Below are 24,199 nucleotides of genomic sequence, written 5' to 3' on the forward strand. Positions count from 1 at the left end.
TGCAATATCTTAATTCCATGTGTTGATCCATGCCCTGAGCTCATCTGCACTTCCTACAATACTTGCATTGAAATATACACAGCTCAGAACATTAGCCACACCAACTCAACCTTTTGACTCCTGACTTTGTCTGAGGTCTTAACAACATCTGTCTCTACAACCTCTCCACTATCTGTTCTGGCACTCTGGTTTAACCCCACCCTCACGCACCACTAGCAAACCTTCCCGCCTTGATATTAGTCCCCCTCCAGTTCAATTGCAAACCATCTCTTCTATACAGGTCCAATCTTTCCTGGAAGAAAGCCCAATGATCCAAAAATTTGATGCCTTCCCTCCTATGCCAATTCTTTAGGCACATGTTAAACTGTATGATCTTCCTACTTATGGCCTCACTAGCACATGACATGTGTAGCAATCCTGAGATCACTATTCTGGAACTCCTTCCCTTTAACTTAGCACCTAACACTCTGAATTCCCCATGCAGAACCTCATCCCTCTTCCTACCCATGTCATTGGTACCTACATGGACCATGACCGCTGGTGCTTACCCTCCCACTTAAGAATGCTGAGGACTCGATCCGAGATGTCCTGGAACCCTGGCACCTTGGAAGCAACATACCATCTGGGAATCTCGATCTTGTCCACAGAATCTTCTTTTTGTTCCCCTAACTAATGCATCCCCTATCACCACTTCTCTCCCCTTCCCTTCCGAGTCACAGAGACAGTCTCAGTGCCAGAGGCCTGACCATTGTAACTTTCCTCTGCTAGGTCACCACTCCCAACAGTATCCAAAGTGATATACATGTTGTTCAGGGGGTTGGCCACAGTGGCACCCTGTGCTGGCCGCCTAACCCCTTTCCCCTTCCTGACTGTCACCCAGTCTCCTGTGCCCAGCACCTTGAGTGTAACTACCTATTTATATGTCCTCTCTATCACCTCCTCAGCCTCCTGAATGATCCGGAGTTCATCCAGTTCCAGCTCCAACGCCTTAATACAGATTGTTAGAAGCTGCAGCTGGACGCACTTCTCCCAGATGTGGTCGTCAGGGACAGTGGAGCTCTCCCTGCCTTCCCACATCCCACAAGAGGAGCATTCAGCTATCCTGCCTGGCATCCCTATTGTTCTAACTACAAATATAAAGGAGGAAACGATAAATTAACTGGGGGTAAAATATCTACCTACTGCTTTTTCGCCTCTCCTTGTTGAAGCCTCTCAAACTTCCAGTCACTGATTGGCTGCTGCGCAAAACACCAAACTGCTGCAAATTGATGCTTTATGTACCCACTCGGTGAACCTGAGTGAACTACGTCTTCTCATGCTTTTCATTGCTGATTGCCACCGCTCAAAACACCAAATTGCCGCGAATTGATGCATTATGTACTCAATCAGTGAACCTGAGTGAGGTATGTCCTCTCACACTTCGGGTCGCTGATTGGCCGCTGCTCAAAACCCCCAACTGCCACGAATCGATGCCTTACGTACTCAATTAGTGAATGTGAGTGAGCTATGTCTTCTCACATTTCAGATCGCTGATTGGCGCTGCTCAAAACACCAAACTGCCGCAAATCGATGCCTTGTGTACTTAATCGACATACCTGAGTGAGCTACATCGTCTCACGCTTCTGACCGCTGATTGCCGCTGCTCTGTGTAGTATTTCATTGGTTCTGTTGTATTTCTTTGTTCTTCTGTGAATGCCTGCAAGAAAATGAATCTCGGAGTAGTATATGGTGACATATATGTACTTTGATAATAAACTTACTTTGAACTTTGAGGTCATAGGTTGTCTTTGGTATCCATGATGTGGCTGTGGAAGAGGCCTGTCACTGTCATATTGGATGGCTAAACTTATTTTGCTTAAGTTTGCTCAGGTCATAGCACAAGGGTGAGTAGTGTTCCATTGAGAGGAACACCAGAAGAAAAAAAAGAGCTCTTGAACAACTACAGACAAAATGAAAATAGAGGAACAAAGGCTAATGGCTAGAATCTTGAAAGTAAAATTCTAAGTGATGATGTGAGACTTTTGTTATAGAAACCACTGTAGTACAACTTTCATTCCAGCACAGGATTAACTGGAACTAGAATGCATATAACTCTGCCTGGGTCCATAGCACACCTGACAATGCATCTACTCATTGACCTCGCAGTCAACTTCAGAAAGTCACAGAGTTCTTTGAGAGGAATAAAAATGACAATTGAAAAGAATTGAAGGTTGCAGAATCTCTGGGATTAGCATCATGTGATCACCCCACAGGTCATTGAGGAGATTGAAGAAATGATGCAGAATTCCCCTGACCCTGAAGTTGAAGAGACTCCATCACAATCCGACAAGCTCTCTGTCCTCTCGCTGGAGGTCCAAGCATTGAAACCACCCACCTGCAGTAACAATAACATTCTGACAGAAGGTAAGGTTTCAGCATATTGATGTTACATTGGAGATGGGGGCAAACCCCCATCTCCCATGATTTACTGAAAATTGGCCAGATTGATAGGTTAAGAGTAGTCCAGATGTACACACCTCACGATTGCAGGCTCCTTTTATACTGCATATGTAGGCAGTTTACTCACGTTTTGCTCACAAGGAGTTATAGAATAAAAATGTAAAATAGGAGGGACCATTTAACCCAAGCCTTGTTCATTAGATTCAATGAGACCATAGCTAATCTGCATTTTATCTCATTATTTCCTGTCTCTTAATGCCCTTACCTAACAAAAGAGAAATGTAAAAGTCATAAGGATGAACACCTTCAAGATCATCAGAACTAATCCTTAGTTCACTTTGGTCAGTGGGGAAGTTTCAAACTCCCAATGGAAACAGCATGCCTCGTATGAGAGAAGTGCTTGAGAAAGTTTGATTCCTTTTGTTTTCATAAGGCAGAATTTAAAAAAATTAATTCTATTTACATCCAATTTTAGGACACTTTTCTCACATCTGTGTGTTTGAAGCAATATACCATCCAGTCCATTGTTTTAAAAAAAACAGAGAATGCTGTAAATACTTGGCAGATCAGGCAGCATACCAAGAGTGAGAAAACTTAACACTTCAGATCAAGGGAGATGATTATCATTGAAACACATTAACACTGCTTCTCTCTCCACAAGTGGTACTTGACCTGCTAAGTGTTTCCGGCATTTCTATTTTTATTTCGGGATCTGCAGTATTTCTTGCTTTTCAAATACTATGTAACCCATCATGCATGATTCTGTAGCTAGGTCACTCCTTATCCCTGTGAAGGACAATGTGATTAAAGTATAAAGATGTGGAAACAGTTTAATGAGGGAAATTTGTAGACTGAAAAACATCTATGAGTTCTTGGCTCCAGGTCAGAATGTAGATGTATCATGATGTACACTTGCCAGAATGATCTGGTTACTGTGGAATTTAAATGTATGCTATTGACGTTTTCACACTTAGGTGCTCTCAACCTGATGGAAAACTCCATCTTTAAGGGTTAAAATATGATTGAGGAAATTCATACATTTTATACAGATAATTATTGGTGTCCAGGTGTGAGTTACCGACTAGAATTTGACTGAGTGATCATAACACCACCTGAGCTAAGGAAGGCATCACAGATGAGCATGTAGTAGACTGCTACCTCGCTGCTCAGCAGCCCGGGTTCACCCTACACACTACCATTCACCTGCACACCAGTGGCAATCCATGGTGGCCAAGTACCAACTAACATATCTTTGGGATGTGGGAGTGATCCAGGAACCCTGGAAGGCAACTGTTCTCCCTGTGTGGCTATCTTCCTAGAATTCGGATCTCCTCCCACATTCCAAAGACATGCATGTTGGCAGGTTAGCTGGCTGCAGTAAATTGTCCCAAGTGTGTATGGAGCTGAATAGAAGGTGGGAAGAATAAAATGGAATTAGAGGAGGATTGCCGTAATTGAGTGCTTGATGTTCAGTGCAGACTTGGCAGGCTGTAGTGTTATATTTTGTAACTTCAAAACGTTAAACTAATTCAAAGGAAAAGAAGAGAGCTGGGAATGTGAGTCTAACTGCGGGTTTACTTTAAGCGAGTTGTGCATGTATCGTGTGGTAGTGTGAGGACGTATACAATTCGTGTATTTATATATATATATATATATATATAACCTGTAATTAGTTATTTAAATGAATAAGAATATTTAATATAACAATGTACATTTAAGATTACTCAAATATTGCTGAAATATTAAATACACAACACTCCTCCCTGTTTAGCTATAAACTCCAACTCAATGGAGAATGCATCTCAACTATATACACAGTATACTATATAATACAACTACTATATACAGGCATCCACAACATAGTAAATTGTCCCATTCAGCTCTAAAGAGTTAATTGCTATGGAGGCTTTCTAACTCTTGTTGGGTAATGTTTTTCTTGATAGGGAGAGGGTGGGAGATTACTGCTTGGCAGGTGAGACTTGTGTCTGTGAAACAATCTCAGGTTCTGGGGTCTCCTCCATGGTGGTTGTAGGAGTTAACACTTGAGATTAAAAGGGTGCATCTGACAGCGGTAGCCACCTTTCTTATTCTTGCTTTTTCTTCTCGTTTGTGCAATCTTGATCTTGGGAAGGTGTTTAGTTCACTGGATGATGTGGATCATAATGTGTCAGTACAGTGTCTGACATCGCCATTTCGCTTGCCTTTTTGAAAGCCACTTCACACTGCCTTGTTGATTAGCATTTCTTTCTGATGTGCAGTAATGAGATCAAGGGTGGAGTACAGTAACCAGGTTTGCCAATAACCTGTTATAGTAGTTGACAGATCCTAAAAAGAACTGCAACCTTTGGCCTTGGGGCATCCATCACTGCTTAAATATTCTCAGCACATTTGTGTAATCCTTGTGTGTCAATAGTGTGACCACAGTAGGTGATGCTTGGCTTAAAGACTTCACATTTTTTGTGTCATACTCTGAGCCCATAATCTTCTAATCTTTTGAACACTGTCTTGAGATTTATTTTGGAGATGTTCCTTGTCATCCTTGCCAGTAACAATGATGTCATCCAGGTAACACTGAGTACCTGGGTGGCCTTGTAGCACCTGGTCCAAAGCTTTCTGCCAGAGTACAGGTGCAGATGCTACTCCAAAAATAAGCCCTTTGTGAGTGTTTATAGTAATGTGGCGAGCATTTGGCCCATGATGACAGACGAGGAAGCTCCTTAACTCAACAACAGTTTTTAATGCACAAAAACACAAAACAGACCAGTCACCATGACCCGGAGAGAGAAGCTAACCAGTCTCACACCGATGAGGGAGGTGACCATCACACACCCCAGTTACAGTTCGGGTGACCCACAAATACACAAGCAAATAACTGTATAACTGGATTGGGTGCTGTGTAATGAACCTGAGGCGATTAGGGAGCTGGAGGTAAAGGAACCCCTTGGAAGTAGTGATCATAATATGATTGAGTTCAGTTTCAAATTTGAAAAGGAGAAGCTGGTATCAGGTGTATCGATATTTCAGTGGAACAGGGGAAATTACAGTGGTATGAGAGAGGAACTGGCCCAAGTTGATTGGAAAAGTAAGCTAAATGGAGGGATGGCAGAGCAGAATTGGATGAAATTCCTACAAGAAATAAGGAAAATGCAGGAAAAATATATTCCAAGAAAAAAGAAAATCATGAATGGAAAAATGGCACAAATGTGGCTAACGAGAGAGGTTAAGGCAAAAATAAAAGCAAACGAAACGGCGTACAAGGAAGCCAAAATTAGTGGGAAAAATGAGGACTGGAAGACTTTTAAAAACTTACAGAAGGAAACTAAGAAAGTCATTAGGAAAGAAAAGATGAATTATTAAAGGAAGTTGGCAATTAACATAAAAAAGGATACTAAGAGTTTTTCTAAATATATGAAGAGTAAAGGAGTGACAAGGGTAGATACGGGACCAATTGAAAATGATGCTGGAGAAATTATAATGGATAACAAAGAGATAGCGGAGGAACTGAATGAGTATTTTGCATCAGTCTTCACAGTGGAAGACATGAGCAATATGCCTGATAGCCAGAGGTATCAGGGAATAGAATTAGGTACAGTCAGGATTACTAGAGAGAAAGTGCTTGGGAAGCTAAGTGGACTAAGAATAGATAAGTCTCCCGGTCCGGATGAGGTGCACCCAAGGGTTCTGAAGGAGGTGGCTATGGAGATTGTGGAAGCATTGGAAATGATCTTCCAGGAATCAATAGACTCTGGCATGGTTCTGGAGGACTGGAAGGTCGCAAATGTAGTTCTGCTATTTAAGAAAGGAAGGAGGCAGCAAAAAGAAAATTACAGACCTATTAGTCTGACATCGCTAGTTGGAAAGATATTGAAGTCAATCCTCAAGGACGAGGTTATGAAATACCTCGAGGTGCATGACAAGATAGGCCGAAGCCAGTATGGTTTCATGAAGGGAAGATCCTGCCTCACCAACCTATTGGAATTTTTTGAGGTAATCTCGAATAAGATTGACAAGGGAGAGGCTGTGGATGTTGTGTATTTGGATTTTCAAAAGGCCTTCGATAAGGTGCCACATATGAGGCTGCTTAATAAGATGAGAGCCCATGGAATTATAGGAAAGATATTGAAATGGGTGGAGCATTGGCTGATAGGCAGAAAGCAAAGGGTGGGAATAAAGGGATCCTATTCTGATTGGTTGCCGGTTACTAGTGGTGTTCCTCAGGGGTCGGTGTTGGGGCCGCTTCTTTTTACGATGTATATCGATGATTTGGATTATGGATTAAATGGTGTTGTGGCTAAGTTTGCGGATGACACCAAGATAGGTGGAGGAGCAGGAAATGTTGAAGAAACGGAAAGGTTGCAGAGAGACTTAGTTAGTTTAGGAGAGTGGGCAAAGAAATGGCAGATGAGATACAACGTTGACAAATGTATGGTTGTACATTTTGGAAGAAGAAATAATCGGGCAGATTATTATTTAGGTGGGGAGAAAATTCAAAAATTGGAAGTGCAAAGGGACTTGGGGGTCCTCGTGCAGGATACCCTAAAGGTTAACCACCAATTTGGATCGGCGGTAAGGAAAGCGAATGCTATGTTGGCATTCATTTCAAGAGGAATAGTGTATAAGAGTAAGGAGGTGTTGATGAGGCTCTATGGGGTATTAGTGAGACCTCATTTGGAATACTGTGTGCAGTTTTGGGCCCCCTATCTTAGAAAGGATGTACTGACGTTGGGGAGAGTTCAGAGAAGATTTACGAGGATGATTCCTGGAATGCAGGGGCTAACATATGAGGGCTAACATATGGATTGTATTCATTAGAGTATAGAAGAATGAGAGGGGATCTCATAGAAACGTTTCGAATGTTGAAAGGGTTGGACAGAGTAGATGTGGAAAGGTTGTTTCCCTTGGTGGGTGAGTCCAGGACAAGAGGCCATAGTCTTAGAATTAGAGGGTACCCAGTTAAAACAGAGATGAGGAGAAATTTTTTTAGCCAGAGGGTCGTGGATTTGTGGAATTTGTTGCCACATACAGCTATGGAGGCCCGATCATTGAGGGTGTTTAAGGAGGAGATTGACAGGTATCTAATTAGTCAGGGTATCAAGGGATATGGGGAAAAAGCTGGAAATTAGAACTAGATGGGTGAATAGTTTAGCTCATGGGGGAGCTGCGGAGCAGACTCGATGGGCCGAATGGCCTACTTCTGCTCCTTTGTCTTGTGAACCCGAGCTAAAGTGTAACAATAAATGAACTGGAACCTCGCACAAAAGCATTTTAACACAAGGACAATAAACAGTACTGGTCATTAGAATTGCAGGGGCAGGCTGTCGATCACGCCCCCACCCAGAACGTCACAGTAAGACGTCACTTTGGACTCTTCTTCCATCTCCATCTGTAGGTAGGCCTCAGCTAAGTCCACTTTGCTGAAGTGTTTCCCTCCAGAAAGGTTTGCAAAGATATCCTCTATCCTGGGCAGAGGGTATTGATCTACTTTCAAGTACTGGGTTGATGGTGACCTTAAAATCATCACAGATCCTGACAGCTCCATTCTTCTTGGCTACTGGAACCACTGGTGTTGCCCATGGACTCCATTCAACCTTGGAAAGAATTTTTTCAGCCTCCATGGCTACTTAATCATGGATGGCATAAGGAACCAGGTGGGCTTTGCAAAACTTGGGTGCAGCATTTTCATTTAACACTATTTTACCCTTAGTATCTTTGAGCTTTCCAGTGACATCCTTGAACACTGCTGTGGCATCATCCAGTATTTTTCTTAATTCGATTTCAGGTGGCTTCATTGCAGGGGATGTGGTATGCAAATTGTGAATGGATCTCCAATCAATTTGCTCAGCCAATCATGTCTGCACAATGCTGGTCCTCCTGTTTTTACCACATACAAACCTAATGTAGCTTGTTGGTTGTTGTATTTCACAATTACGAATGTCATTCCCACAGGAATTATCTTTTCTCCAGTATAAGCTCTTAGTTGGATGTCTGCAGGCCTCAGTTTAGAATCTTTGAAATGTCATTCAAACTCATTTCGTGGAATGACTGAAACAGCCGAACCAGTGTCCAATTCCATTTGAATTAATTTGCTATTCACTTCCGGTGTAAGCCATATGACTTGTATATTGTTAGTTTTCACATTGTAAATCTCAAGGCAACTCAGTCCTCTTCACTCTCATCGATACCAGATTTTTCATCAGCAGCATGCAGATTAGTGCTCTCTTTGAATTTGCAACATGACTTCTTAGATTTTTTTCTCCCCTGTGCAGTCCATTTATTTTTGTCTGCCTGACATGTATGTGTCCTACTTTGTCGCATTTTCTGTAGGTTTTGCCTTTAAATCTGCAATGGTCTGGTGTATGTGAGCCCCTGCAACAATGGTAACGCAATTTGTTTGGCCAGACCAGTTTCAGTTTAGATGTTGCAATTTTGTTCACGCTCACTTTCATTCCTGACTGCAACTCAATTGTGTCTCTGTCCGCTATTCCCATTCATACAACAATTTCAGCTGCTCTTTTAATTGTGAGCTGTGCTTCAGTTAGGAGCCATTTTTGAATGCTTTCTTGTAAGAATCCACAACTAATCAATCTCTCAGTGCACCATTAAGACCATTACCGAACTGACAATGCTCAGACAATCTCTTCAATTCAGCCACGTACACTGAAATGGACTACTGTTCCTCTTGATTCTGCTTATGAAAGCTGAAGTATTCTGCAATCAACAAGGTTTTGGTTCTAAATACTCCTGAATTACTTTCACAATATCAGCAAAGCTTATTTCTGCTGGTTTGGTTGAAGCAGTCAAACTTCAAAGCAAACTGTATGCCTTTAAACCCAATGCACTTAGCAAAATTGGTACCAGTTTCTCAGTGACTATTTCATTTGCTTTAAAATACTGTTCAATTAGCTGAGTATGCATGAGCTAGTTACCCACTGAGCAATCAAATGCGTCAATCTTTCCGATGTGGCCAGCCATTTCTGCACATTTTTTTCTAATTATGATCACCCGGTACTCACTCTTTATGAACCTATGAATTCTTCCTTTTACTTGCCTTTTTTTCACTCAATACTCTGCACATGCTGCGCTGTCTTTCTGATTCGCCCTTCCTCACTACGTTTTTTTGTAACTTGCCATTCCTCGCTGCACTTCAACAGGTTGGTAGCCGTCTCAAACTACATTTACTATCGGAGTATGTATGCAGTATACAGCCCTGAGGTTCGTCTTTCCACAGACAGCCACAAAGCAAAGAAACACCATAGAACCTGTTCAAAGAAAACATCAAACACCCAATGTGCAGAATAAAGAACAAATTGCGCAAACAGCAAAAAAAAACAAGTGAAAGACACAGAAAATAAAACATCAAACCACAAAGTCATTGAAACAGTCTCGGAATGTTCAGTTCAGTTCAGTTTAGCACTGTGTCATTCATTGACCGCAGAGCCAGTCTACCCCAATCAAAATCACGCAAAATAGTAATAAAAAAAGGAGTAACCAGAAACCAGAAAAATGTAAAACATGAACTGCAGAGTCCAATCCTCAAACCACACCCATATCGAATACCCAAGATTCAGGCACGGTGAGCGGTGAGCGAGGGCAAGAGAGAGTCTGGTCACACGCAAGCACCTTCTTCCAGCAGCAGCGAATGAGAGAGAGATCAGTCAAATGCAGGCAGCCAGCGCTGAACAGCCGTTCACCTTCTGGTTTCATACTCGTTGATTTCAATCTTGCTCGAAGCTTTACTCAGAGAGATTGGCAAGAAATGGAGTCAATCTTGAGCTTACACCCCATCTCCAGGCTTCTTGCCCTCCGGGCTGCACACTCCACTCGAAACCTCACCAATCTCCTGCAGAGCCAGCCAAGTGCCAGATGGGTCAATCAGCCCAAAAATACACCACCAAAATGTAAATCACAAATTCCAGTTGCAACAGAATCATATTTGAAAGAAGAAGTAATAGAAGTAGTTTCCTGAACTGTGTAAAGGACGTTGCCCTTGGTTGCATTGCTCACTGTCGCCATCTTCTTCCAACACATTTGTATAAAAATACCTCATTGCCACTGTTTGGCTTTGTAACTTCAGAACATTAAATTACTTCAAAGGATGACACGGGAGTCTGAAATGTGAGTCTAACTTCGTGTTTTACTTTAAGCAAGGTGCGCGTGTGTCACGTGGCAGCATGATAACATATACAATTCATGTATTTATACATATAACCCATAATTAATTATTTAAGGGAACAAGAATGCTTAATCAAACAATGTGTATGCAAGATTACTCAAATATTACTGAAATATTAACTACACAACTCATGGGACAGTATGTCTTTATGAAAATGATAAACTAGGTTGGTCAAAGGGACTGGCTTTAAAGAAAAGCTTTGAAGGGTGATAAGGTGGAGGTGGAGTTATAACTCATGGGGCCCGGATGACTGACTCATCTGTCAATAGGGAAACTAATAGAGGAGTGGCAGTGGCTGGTGGGGGTGAAGCCAGAGAGAATGGACTTTTATGATATTAAAATGGGGGTTAGGCATACATGCAAATACAAGACAGTAGAAACAGAGAAAGAGGAATGAGGTGGCTTCAGAAACTCAAAGCCTGTTTTTTTGTGTTTTACATGTGCAGATGTGAAACTAATGTCGGAGGCTGAGATGGGCGAAATGTTGGTGCAAATTGAATTAGCCATTAAAGATTATTCAGAGGAGCTGATACAGCAACTGGCATTGCGTGATGAGCTAGAGTTTGAGAAGGAAGTGAAAAACAGCTTCATCTCCATCCTCATTGAGGTGCAAAACAAGCAGAAGGAACACCGGGAATCAATGAAGAAGAAAAAGAAGGACAAAGGTGGGGTTCCACCAAGCATCCGACAGGAGAAAGCAAACCGCATGCCTGTGAAGGTGAGACCTTGATCCCCATATGTCAACAGCAACCTTAAGGCTGTTCAATACCAGCCAATCATTATTGATACATTGATAGTCATATATGTTTTGCAGTTATGTGATGTTGTAGAAGAGAGGGAGGTTGTCACTCTGTGATCCCAGCTCAGTTTCTGCTCTATGATGTTGGGCCCTAATTTGCTTCCATACCATTATTCACATACGGAGAGAAAATATGAATGATATGTTCCTTTCTGACCTGCATTTCTTCCAAGTCAGCATGGTTTCCTTGCCTGACAAATCTGTTGGAATTCTTTGAGGAAATAACAAGTAGGATAGCAAAAGGAGAATCAGCAAATGTTGTTTACTTAGATTTTCAAAAGACCTTTGACAAGGTGTTACACATGAGGCTGCTTAACAAGATAAGAGCTCATGGTATTACAAGAAAGGTACCAGCCTTTTCTGGTTGGCTGCCGGTGACTAGTGGTGTTCACGCTATATGTCAATGATTTTGATGTTGGAATTGATGGCTTTGTGGCCACATTTGTGGCCACGCTGCAGGGCTTAGGCAGATTGGGAGAATGGGCAAAGAAGTGGCAGATGGAATACAGTGTAGGGAAGTTTATGGTCATGCACTTCAGTAGAAGGAATAAAAGCATAGACTATTTTCTGAACAGGGATAAATTGAAAAAATCCGAGGTGCAAAGGGACTTAGGAGTCCTCGTGCAGGATTTTCTAAAGGTTAGGTGGTAAGAAAGGCAAATACAATTTTAGCATTTATTTCAAGAGGACTAGAATATAAAAGCAACATTGTAATGCTGTGGCCTTATAAGGCACTGGTCAGACCACACTTGGAGTTGTGGGCCCCTTATCAAGGAAAAGATGTGCTGGCTTTGGAGAGGCTCCAGAGAAGTTTCACAATAATACTGGGAATGACAGAATTTACATATGTGGAGCATTTGATAGCTCTGGGCCTGTACTCACTTGAGTTTGGAAGAATGAGAGGGGAATCTCATTGAACCCTATTGAATATTGATAGTCCTAGATAGAGTAGATGTAGAGAGATTCCTGTAGTAGGGGAGTCTAGGACCAGAGGGCACAGCCTTATAATGGACAGATGTCCAATTAGAACAGAGATAAGAAGGAATTTCTTTAGCCAGAAGGTAGTGACTCTGTGGAATTCATTAGCACAGATGGCTGTAGAGGCCAAGTTATTGGGTATATTTAAAGCGGAGGTTGCAAGTTTCTTTCTACTGCCTTCGTAGTGCATTGAATACAAAGCTAGATAGGGAGTTAAACACCTCAAAAATCACCAAGACAGAAGCTTTCTTTGGGTTTTTTATGAGAAAACTTTGTGAAACTGCAGAAAGTTAAGTAAAACATTTATTAGATTCAATACAGAATCATCGTGCACCTGAATATACTAATATTATTGATTAGTGTCATGATCAGGTTATACACATATGCAACATTCTATAGCAATGCCGTGGACTAGAGTGAACTCACGGCACAATGATAGCTTAATAGTGATGAATGACAGACATAATACTTCTTTCAAAGTACATCTGCTAAATGGTTACCAATACTAAGATGCTCAGGACTCACAGATATTGGTGTTTCAAGGGCATATAAAGTGTGGATGAAAATGAATGTCTTTCTACCATGTGTACTTCAATTGAAACCCAAATTAACCCATGCAGGAAATGATGTAAAAACAGCTTATAAACAGGAAGTGACATTTGTATAAAACAAACTGCATACTAAATACTCCCCTCCTCACATCCACGATGTCAAACTTAACTACTGAAAATGAAAGTCAAATGATTGTTTCATTACGCCTTCGGCAAAAGAATGGACAGTCTCAGAGATTAGACTTAAGCAGTCTTACTGCACAGTCTTTAACCATTTTTGCTTCAAGGATGTCATCCTTGAAGACATACTTGTCTGATGAACAGACTGGTGACACGGTGCTCACCCAGAATGATGATTGACTGAGGTACCTCTGAAATGAGTTGTGCTCTCTTAATACATCCTCCAACTCACTGGAAATGAGACAGTGCAGGTGACAGAAGTGTGTATAGGGGATCATTTTGGATCTAGTGATCTTAGTGCCATTAGTATCAAGATAAAAATGGAGAAGGATCGACCTGGTCCTCGGGTTAAGATTCTAAATTGGAAAAAGGCCAATTTTGATGGTATCTGTCACAACCATGGATTCAGCAGTGCAACAGATACGGCATTTGCGCTCGTGAATATGCACATGTCAGCTAATTATTATTTCATTGTGGTGGTACTTAACTCTATGGTATTTGGTATATGGTATTTAGCGTCATAGCGCTTGTCAAAACTTGAGCAAAGCACAGCAACATTTCGCTGCCTGTTTGCATTTGGCTTTGCCTGAGAAATTGGACTGTTGAGTCAACTGACTCTGAAGACTAGCGGTATTCATTTTATGTTTAGTTATTCCTTTCAGCTGCAGTGTTGCCTTCATTTTCCATTTGAGAGTTTCAGTTAATGGTCCTGTTTGGCCAAGTGTTTATTGTTTTCTTTTCCCTCTAACGCTGTTCACATTAAAGTCTGTGAACTATCGGACCACTTCAGTGTCTCTCTGGCATGTGGGCCATATCCGAACGTAGTGACAGTATCAGAAAGGATCTGGCAAGTGTGGATTTGGACAGGTTGTTTTCTAGCAAGTGAAATTTTGAGAGTACAGAGTTTGTATGTTCCTGTCAGAATAAAAGGCAAAGATAACAGTTTTAGGAAATCTTGGTTTTCAAGAGATATTGAGGGCCTGGTTAAGAAGAGGAAGAAGAATATACATAACAGATATAGGTAGGGAGGAACAAATGAGGTACTTGAGGAGTAAGAACTGCAAAAGAACACTTAAGAAGGAAATCAGGAGGGCTAAAAGAAGGCCTGAGGTTACTCTAGCCGACAAGGTGGAGGAGAATCCCAAGAGCTTATACAGGTGTGCTGTATTAAGAGCAAAACAATAGCAAGGAACAAAATTGGTCTTTTGAAGATCATCATGATCAACTGTGCATAGAAAGAGAGAGGGAAAATCTTAAATAAAACCACAAGACATAGGAGCTGAGTTAAGCCACTCAGCCCATTGAGGCTGCTCCACCATTCCATCACAGGTAATTTATTATCCCTTTCAACCCCGTTCTTCTGTCTACTCTTTGTAATCTTTGATACCCTGGCTAATCAAGAACCTATCAACTCTGCTTTAAATACACTCAATGATTTGGCCTCCACAGCTATCCATAGCAATGAATTCCACAGATTAACCACCCTCTGGCTTAAGAAATTCCTCCTGAGCTATGTTCTGAATGGATGTCCCTCTATTCTGAAGCTATGCCTTCTGGTCTTAAATTATTGGAATCATTCTCTCCATGTCCACTCTATATTGGCCTTCCAATATTCGATAGTTTTCAATGATGTCCCCCCTCATCCTTCTAAATTCCAGTGCGTACAGGCCCAGAGCCATCAAATGCTCCTCATTCATTAACCCGCCATTCTTGGAATCATTTTTGCGAACCTCCTCCAGACACTTTCCAAACTTTTTCGTGAGCTGAAAACTGCTCACAATACTCCAAGTGTGGTCTGACCAATGCCCTATAAAGCCTCAGCATTACATCCTTGCTTTTATATCCTAGTCCTCTTGAAATCAATGCTAACATTGCATTTGCCTTCCTTACCAATGACCCAGCCTACAAGTTAACCTTGAGGAAATCCTGCACGAGAACTCTAAAGGATCCCAGAATAAACAACAGGAGGAGCACATCAATAAATACCCAACCACCCACCGACCCCTTTTTCCATTGCTTTGAGGTGTCTGATATAGGTAGTCCATGACTCAGCAAGGTAGCTTCTCCATGAGCTTTGTGCCTGGCTTGCGGTCTCCTGCCCCACATATGGCAAGCTCTAGAAGTATCCCATTAGCCTCATTTGCTATCTCAGAAAGCCAGAACTGGAATGGAAGCATGTCATTCTCAAATAATAGCTGTTTCTTTATGAACTGTCATATTTCCAGAAGACCACAAGATATAGGAGCAGAATTAGGCATTTAGCCCATCGAGTCTGCTCTGCCATTTCATTATGTTATATTTCCTTATGATTTGGGTGGCACAGTGACATACCTAGTAGAGCAGCTGTCTCATAGCTCCAGTGATCCAGGTTCAATCTCAATCTCAGATGTTGTCTGTATAGAATTAGCATGTTCTCCTTGTAACTGTCTTAGCTTCCTCTGGGTGCTCCAGTTACCCCACTTCCACATCCTAAAGATGTGTCACTTGATAGGCGAGTGGGCTGTAAATTGTCCTTACCGTGTTGTAGCGGTAAATTCTGGGGACATTGATGAGTATATGGGAGATTTTTTGAGAAGGGGCCATTTGGCCCATTAGGTCTGAGCCTGCTCTCAGATGAGTGCTATCCCTCAACTTATTTCCTTGCAACCTGTTCTTTCATATGTGACCATTAACCCCTATTTTCCCCAATTCTCTGACCAGTCATCAACACTGATGGGTGCAATTTCTAATTCTCCTCATGGACTAGGGCTTGGAAGCCATGGTGACACTGGGCAGTTATGATGGTAACTAATGCCTGCAGGTAACTTCACTGCAATGGGCAATACCCTCACTTGATGTCAGCCTACTTACTCTGCATATGATAACTAGAAAAGGAGCCTTATTCAAGAGACACTTATTCAGCACTGAACTCATCCTCAAGGTGCAATTGTCTTATTTTCTGTATTTCTTAATGCAAATATTTTTACCTTTCACCCTTTAGCATTATTTCTATCGACTGTATTCAAATAAAAGTTTTTCCCACACAATTCCACTCAGTAAATTCCTCCTGTCAGTGAGGGCTGCCCAGGTAAACATCAGCCTCACTGAGAGGGATGTGACACCAAGGAACATCAGATAACCTGTGTTGTTCTCTGATACTTTATAATAGCGTCAGCCTGGGGAGTAATAGAAAATTTAGCACGCCAGCTGGGAAATATTCTGCCTCCTTAGGTAAGGATAAGCAGGATCTTTAAATCTTTAGTGATCTTTAAAGAAACAAAAAGATTTCAGTAAAAATGCCTTTGACAATATATGGGTATCTTAAAGCATTCACAGACCACAATATGCTTTTATCAATCTAATCAGTGTTTGTAATTATAGTCACTGGAGTTTTTAATTTGCATGTAGCATACTCCCACAAACAATGTGAAAAATATGATTGGACTCTTTTTATGTTGATTGTGGGATAATATTGCTCAAGGTGACTGGCACAGAACTTCTCATGACCACAAGAGCTGGCACCAAAGGGACAGCCTTAACATTTTTTGAAAGACAGTGCACTCTCAGTAGTTGTCAAGTTCGGACTTTGTGTTCACATCCTACTCTTGGCACAGCTTGATGGATGTACAGAATAAAATAATATGGAAGACAGTCCATGTAGTACTTGCAAACATCGGCATCTGAGCAGCAGAGCAAGTTTCCATTATGTTAGTTTCTGGCTTAATTAGATTTTGTTAAAAAATGACATTGAGGTGGTTGTGGTATCATGTAACTCTTTCCACACTGTGACTACTGATCGTCTGTGGTAAGTTTGCTTAGGCATATTAATTATTGGTCGTACAAGTTAATAGTATGAAAGTTAAATTATTTCTGATTTGGGAAATCAGTCATGGCTTGAGTTGCAAAGTCATTGATCATCGTGGATTTTTATCGATCCACCATTCATGGGGTACCTTCAGCTGCCAAGGCCCAGAATTCTGGTAGAACTTCCCTAAACATCCCTGTCTTGCCTTTTTCCTTTAGTGTTCTTGACACATACTGTTTTGGTCAGTTTTTGGGGAATTTGCATTAAGAATCTCCTTGTGTGTATCAAAATCTCCTTGTCAGTATCAAAATGACTTGTGTAACACCTGTGTAGTGCTGGTCTTATCTCATGTGACTGGTCGTGGCACTCTTGATAAGAAAATCAAATTACATAGTAATCCACTAGGTGCTAGTTGTCATCAGAAGCTCTAGGTATCAAAAGGAGGCAGTGAATAGAACGCAAACAACAGGAATTCTGCAGATGCTGGAAATTCAAGCAACACACATCAAAATTGCTGGTGAACGCAGCAGGCCAGGCAGCATCTCTAAGAAGAGGCACAGTCGACGTTTCAGGCCAAGACCCTTCGTCAGGACTAACTGCTTCTCCAGTTAGTCCTGACGAAGGGTCTCGGCCTGAAACGTCGACTGTACCTCTTCCTAGAGATGCTGCCTGGCCTGCTGCGTTCACCAGCAACTTTGATGTGTGTTCAGTGAATAGAACACACACTTCTGGGGTTAAGTTTTATTTATAAAGAAAACAATATATACAAAATATTTACATGAACAAGAACAAATCAAAATTCCAACATTCTGTTTAGTTTTTAAATCTCAGATATCAAATGTAATCCAAATTCCTTGTTCGTTAGAATCAGTGAGATTCATTAGAATAACCTTTATTACTCCAATTTCTCTTATTAGATCTAGTGTTATTCCCTGTTTAAAGGTTTACGGACTAACCTTTCCTTTTTATTTATCCCGAGTTAGTTAAAAAACTAATTAAATTCCTATTCTTAAGTATTATGGTTAACTTCAGTTTCAGTTCCAGGTTAGTGTGTCTACAAATTTAAATTCAAATTTAAAAAAATTATATATATATAAATATAAACTAGGAGCTATATATATACAGCTTAACTCCATCCACGACAATTCTCCAACATCACAACTTTTAAACAAGGTAAATCTCATTCAGTCACTTATCAAAGTCTTTGAAAAAATAATCAGTTCTTGCAGAAAATCAAATTCAGATCCTTGGAATGAAAACTTATTCGTCCAACCATATTAAATCCTCTACATAATGAAACATTTCGTTCCCATGCTGGTTCTTCGATCTTGGGTGGCTTACCATCTTGTTTCTTGGTTCATTGGGTGAATTGGTGGGTCTGTCTGTCTGTATCTTGTTTTACGGCGGTTGGCATCCAGGTTAATGGTGCATTACCGCCACCCTCTGCTCCAGAATGTGCACTAGACGTACATTCTAAATCCCTTCACCCAATCGCGCGCGCACACACACACACACACACACACACACACACACACTTTGGGAGGGTGAAGTGTAGGTTTGTGTGTGTGTATATATATATATATATATATATATACACACACACAAACCTACACTTCACCCTCCCATCTTTGACGAATTGGTGGGTCATCCACAGAAAGTTGATTCACAATACTTACACAAAAAAAAACCAAATCCATTGGTATGATTTAACAAAACTAATTTCTGTGACATGGTAGAGATCTTGGACACTCATCTCTACCGATATTGTCTCATTGTAGCTGCTGCTTGTTATAGCCATAGCTTCAAAAACTCTTTTATCACTATTGTCTCTCCTCCAGGGGTTTCACCCCGAGGTTTTCAAGTAAGTAGGGTAGAAATACTCACTACTAATTCCACTTTTAACAGTTTATATCTTTAGTTTCTCATAGTTTGCTTCAATTCTCCTGCTTGTCAATGCCTGCGTCAGTAATGCCTCATTCTCACATAGTTTTGTTTTCCCCAAGTTCTCTTCTTTTTTAAATTCAGTGAACCTCATTTTCATCCCTTCACAGGTGGAGCTTTCTAACGTTACATCTTTTGGGTTTAATTAGCCTGGGTTACATCTGGGCTGTGCTGTTTCTATGATAAAGGCATGAGGTGAGTCCACTGTCACCATTGTTGTCTGTCGCCTGTAAGTTCTCCTGATAACCTCTACTCCTCTATCAAACAGCGCTTCAGCATGGAAGGAATCTCCAGTGTCATCCAGAGTGGCATTCGGCAGACCTTTGGAAACTCCGGCAATGAAAAACAGGTAACTGCCTTTAGTGCCATTTCCCTGTTATATTGTCCAAATTTCCTATTGAGCTAGATTTGTGAACCCATAGAACTGGAGTCTCCAAGAATTAGAAATTGATTTTCTCCCACAAGCCGGAAGAAAAATCATAAAAATAATAAAAGGTAGAAGATTATCATTCTCATTTTTCATAAGTGACTAAAATGCTAATTAGTAACTAAAATTTTGAGGACAGGGAAAAATGCCTGTTTGAGTGGGCAAGATGGTTGGAGGTGGAAAGTAAATTTATCTAACAACTCTGTAACATTGGACGATAAAGAACAATAATTAGGTCAGCTGAAACTGCAGCAGTAACCAATATCTTTCAAAGTCCACCTACTAGATAAGTTTATTGATTCTAACTGCGTGTAACATTTGTTGACATACTCAGCGGTATTATATTGTGAGGATGACTCCAAGAAATATCTGCTTATTCTCAAATTGAGTCGGTCCAAGTTAAAGCCACCCTTCCAACAGTAGAATGTAGATAGAATAAGTGCATCATAAACACAAGAGATTTTGCAGATGCTCAAAATCCAAAGTAACACACACAAAATTGCTGGAGGAAATCAGCATCTATGGAAAGGAATAATCGGGCAGAAAATTCAAAAATCCAAGGTGTAAAGGAACTTGGGAGTCCTTGTGCAGGACTCCCTGAAGGTTAACTTGCAAGTTGAGTTGATGGTGAGGAAGTCAAATGCAATGTTAGCATTCATTTCAAGAGGACTAGAGTATAAACACAAGGATGTAGTACTGAGACTTTATGAGGCACTGGTTAGGCCTCATTTGGAGCATTGTGAACAATTTTGGGCCTCTTATCTCAGAAAGGATGTGATGACATTGGGTTCAGAGGAGGTTCATGAGAGTGATTCCGGGAATGAAAGGGTTATCGTATGAGGAGCATTTGATGGCTCTGGGCCTGTACTCCCTGGAATTTAGAAGAATGGGGGGGGGGGGTCTCATTGAAACCTATTGAATGTTGAAAGACTGTGATAGAGTGGATGTGGAGAGGATGTTTCGTATAGTGGGGGAGGTCTAGGACCAGAGGCCACAGCCTCAGAATAGGGGGACGTCCATTTAGAATGGAGAAGAGGAGGAATATCTTTAGCCAGAGGGTGGTGAACCTGTGGAATTCCTTGCCACAGGCAGCTGTGGAGGCCAGGTCATTGGGTATATTTAAAGCAAAGTTGATAGGTTCTTGATTAGTCAGGGTTTTAAAGGTTATGAGAGAAGGCAGGAGATTGGGGTTGAGAGGGAAACGGATCAGCCATGATGAAATGGTGAAGCAGATTGATAGGTCAAATAACCTAATTCTGGTCCTATCTCTTATGGTCTTAAATAGTCGACGTTTCAGGCCAAGACCCATCATCAGGACCCTATATAGTATTACATTTACAGAGAAAGTGCACTGTACTTAGACAACTAAGGTGCAAACAGACAGTGCAAAAGGAATTCAAATGTTCTGGGAGAGGGATTAGTAAGCCTTAATTCATGGAATGAAGAAAGTTTAGGTTGAAAGTGAATGATGAAAGTGAATAGTTTTACTTTTACCCATCTGATGAAGGGCCTTGGCCCGAAATGTTGACTGTTCATTCCTCTCTATAGATGCTGCCCAACTTGCAGAGCTCCTCCAGCAATTTGTATGTAGAGCAAATGATAGTTCACTATCATTGTTGTTTCACTCTTTACATAAATGAAGCAGGGTACTGAAAGAACACTTGCCTTTACACAAAACATATGTCCCATTTATTTCTAAACACCAGCTTTACCATTATAGTGACAGCATAGATTTGTCAGTTTGTTTGAAAGAAATCTCAAGTGTATATAAGTTTGAATATTTTGTAGGTATGGTAGCCGTTACTGCTCTGAGACTTTTGAATTGGGAGGATGAGGATCCCCCAATGGTACTTGGACTTCCCTTCTTGTCACTTTGGGATGGTTCGGTAATAAGGAGTTTTATGATAAAGCAGATCTTAGCATTGCCAAACCTTAGATTCTACTATTGGGCAATTAATATTCGTTATTTAAAATTTTGGACATGGAGTTGGGATACAGTTCCAAGTCCACAATGGGTTAATCTTGAATGTAATTCTGTTTCAGGATTTTCATTGGGTTCTATTTTAGGGACCCCACTTCCTTTTGACTTTTCTAAACTGGACAAACAAATGGATAACCCAATAGTTAAATATACTCTTCGAATATGGTTTCAGTTTCGAAAATTTTTTGGACTGAATCAATTCATTTTAACTAGCCCTATTATATCTAATTTTCTTTTTCAACCTTCTTTTTTGGATCAAGCATATCTGGTTTGGAAAACAAAGGGTATAATAGTTTTTCTGATTTATTTTCAGATAATTGTTTTATGATTTTTGAACAATTATCTAATAAATATATTTTACCTAGATCACATTTTTTTAGATATTTACAGATCAGAAACTTTTTAAATACTGTTCTTACTAGCTTTCCGATTTCATATTCTATTGATATATTGGAAAAAATTTTGGATTTAAACTTTTTTCAGAAAGGTTCAATAGCAATTATTTATAATATGATAAGGACTGGGAAAGGGAACTTACTACCTACTGAGAAATGGCAAAAAAAATTTCAATTAGTTAATTCTTCCTCTATTTGTGCTAAACATGCATTGATACAGTTTAAAGTTGTACATAGGGCTTATATGTCTAAGGATAAATTAGCTCGTTATTACTCTCATATAACCCCTATATGTGATAGATGTCATTCGGAGATAGCTTCATTAACTCATATGTTTTGGTCTTGCCCTTTATTGAAGACATATTGGGACAATATTTTTGATATTATTTCCACTGTTTTGAACATTGATTTACAACCTCATCCTATTACTGCCATTTTTGGTTTACCAATGATTGAAAAACATCATTTGACCCCTTCAAGTTTGTCGGATGATTGCTTTTGTTACTTCAATGGCTAGAAGATCTATACTATTGAACGGAAAGAGATGAATCCTCCTACAACATTTCATTGGTTTTCTCAAACTATATCTTGTTTAAATCTAGAAAAAATTAGAAGTGTTATTTTTGACCCATCTATTAAATTTGATGAGACTTGGAGACCATTTATTCAATACTTCCACATGATGTAATTTGTCCCTTGCCAATCTATTTTGTGATTTCAATATATAGGGAGAGGAGCGGAAGTGGCGACACTATTGGTTCTATCTGAGATATCATAATAGCCCTTTCTTTTCTTTTTTTCCGTAGTTTTCTTTAGTTTGGGTAGTTTTTTTTAGGGGATTTTTTTTCTTTTTTTTACGATATTTTATATTTTATGTATACTCTTTTTATATTTTGTTGTTAATCTGTGTGACTTTGGGATGTTTCTAACTATGTGCTACCTGACTGTAAACTTTAATAATTATTATCGATTAACATAATCCCAATTATTATGTACTTTTTGTAACGTGTTTGTTGTTGAAACTAATAAAAAGATTGAAAAAGAGAAAAGATAAAGCAGATCCTTGGCTAGTCATGAGATGGAGAAAAAGCAATGATGTTTCTTTCACTTAATTAATTGCGCTTGTTTCCTGTATCTAGTACCTAACTACAGTGATTCCTTATGAAAAAAAGAGCACTCCTCCAACTGTTGAAGATCTTCAAATACTGACCACAAGTGAGTAACATGAAGTTCAGCTGCTAGCTTCACTCTATTTGGATAGGTTTTTTTGGTCAAATTGGCATCGAGAGGTTTTGGAAGGCCTTGTCAAGATTGAGGCATAAGGTTCTCCGTCGTCTAATAATTTAAAAAATTCACACACAGAACTGGTCACCAATGACTTTAAATGGCTTTTCTACTTGCCCTTTGGCACATAGAGAAATCTTTGATTTCTAGGCCCTGGAAATAGAGCAGGGCAGATTTATTAGAATGGCACCAGGGATGAGAGACTTCAGTTACTTGGAGAGATGGTTGTCCTTTGAGCATTGAAGATTTAAGAGAAAATTTGATGGACATGTTCAAAATAACGAATAGTGTAGATAAGAATAAAATGCTAAAGCATCACTTTCAACAAATAGAGGATATGCAAATAGAGGAGCTAAAGCATCACTTTCAATGGCAGAGGGATCAGCAAATAGAGGATATGAAGGTGATTGCAAAGTATCTGCAGGTGACATAAGAAACCACATTGAGTTCTACACTGTTTGAAAGAGTCGTGTGGGCAAATTCAGTTGTGGCATTCAAAATTATTAACTGCAGGGGTAAAACGTCAAATATGCTGGGCCATGGATCAATAGCTGGGAAATGTGATTAGCCTAAAGTCAATTTGATGCCAACATAGATACGATCAGCTGAATATTTTTCTTCTGTTCTACTTCATAAATTTCTATGATAAATCGTCCAGTGTGATATTAATTTGGTGGCTGCACTAAAACATTATCACAGGGGTAATGGTCAGCTTCTATGGGTTATCATTCCATATTTCCATCATGTAGCTGGTGATATCAGCATGATAAACAGTGAGACATTTGGCTCTCCGGTTTTAAAGTAAGAATTCTAGTAGACACTGTACACCTGGCAAACTCCCACAAGCAGCAGCATCATATTATCCAAATCATCTATTTTAGTCGTCATAGAATTGTTACAGCAAGGAAGGTCATTCACCCACTGAGTCTATTCTGGATTTTAGTAGAACAACTGTACCAGTCCCATTCTTCTCCTGATTGCCTGTGGCCCTACAAATTAATCACTCTTGATTATGTTTCCCCTGCTCCTAAGGGAAGTGAACTGCAAATCACCTATCAAAAGTTTAACTCCTATTTCCCTTCTTGGGCAGTTTATTACTATTCTGTTATTAGTTGAGGACATTTACCACAATGATGGAAATTGTTTGCACCCACAGGCAAAGGCAAAAGGGTCTCCATTTAGCAACTCATCTGAAAGATGGCACCTCAGGACAAGTTGTGTTCTGTCACTCTGAAAGAGGAGAACTCCTTCAGAATTGCCTTAAAAG

General features: G+C 40.2%; 1 protein-coding gene across 1 annotated transcript in view; it reads left to right on the forward strand.

The window, feature by feature from the left end:
* Positions 1–24,199, forward strand: part of fez1 (fasciculation and elongation protein zeta 1 (zygin I)) — a 92,881-nt gene that overhangs the window by 53,909 nt on the left and 14,773 nt on the right. The window contains exons 4-7 of the mRNA XM_072238390.1: positions 2,253–2,403; positions 11,059–11,330; positions 19,114–19,194; positions 22,788–22,863. Coding sequence (XP_072094491.1) covers positions 2,253–2,403; positions 11,059–11,330; positions 19,114–19,194; positions 22,788–22,863 — 580 coding nt within the window. The remainder of the gene's footprint in view (positions 1–2,252; positions 2,404–11,058; positions 11,331–19,113; positions 19,195–22,787; positions 22,864–24,199) is intronic.

The sequence above is a fragment of the Mobula birostris genome, chromosome 20 (genome assembly GCF_030028105.1).
Source record: "Mobula birostris isolate sMobBir1 chromosome 20, sMobBir1.hap1, whole genome shotgun sequence".
In the NCBI taxonomy this organism is placed as follows: Eukaryota; Metazoa; Chordata; class Chondrichthyes; order Myliobatiformes; family Myliobatidae; genus Mobula; species Mobula birostris.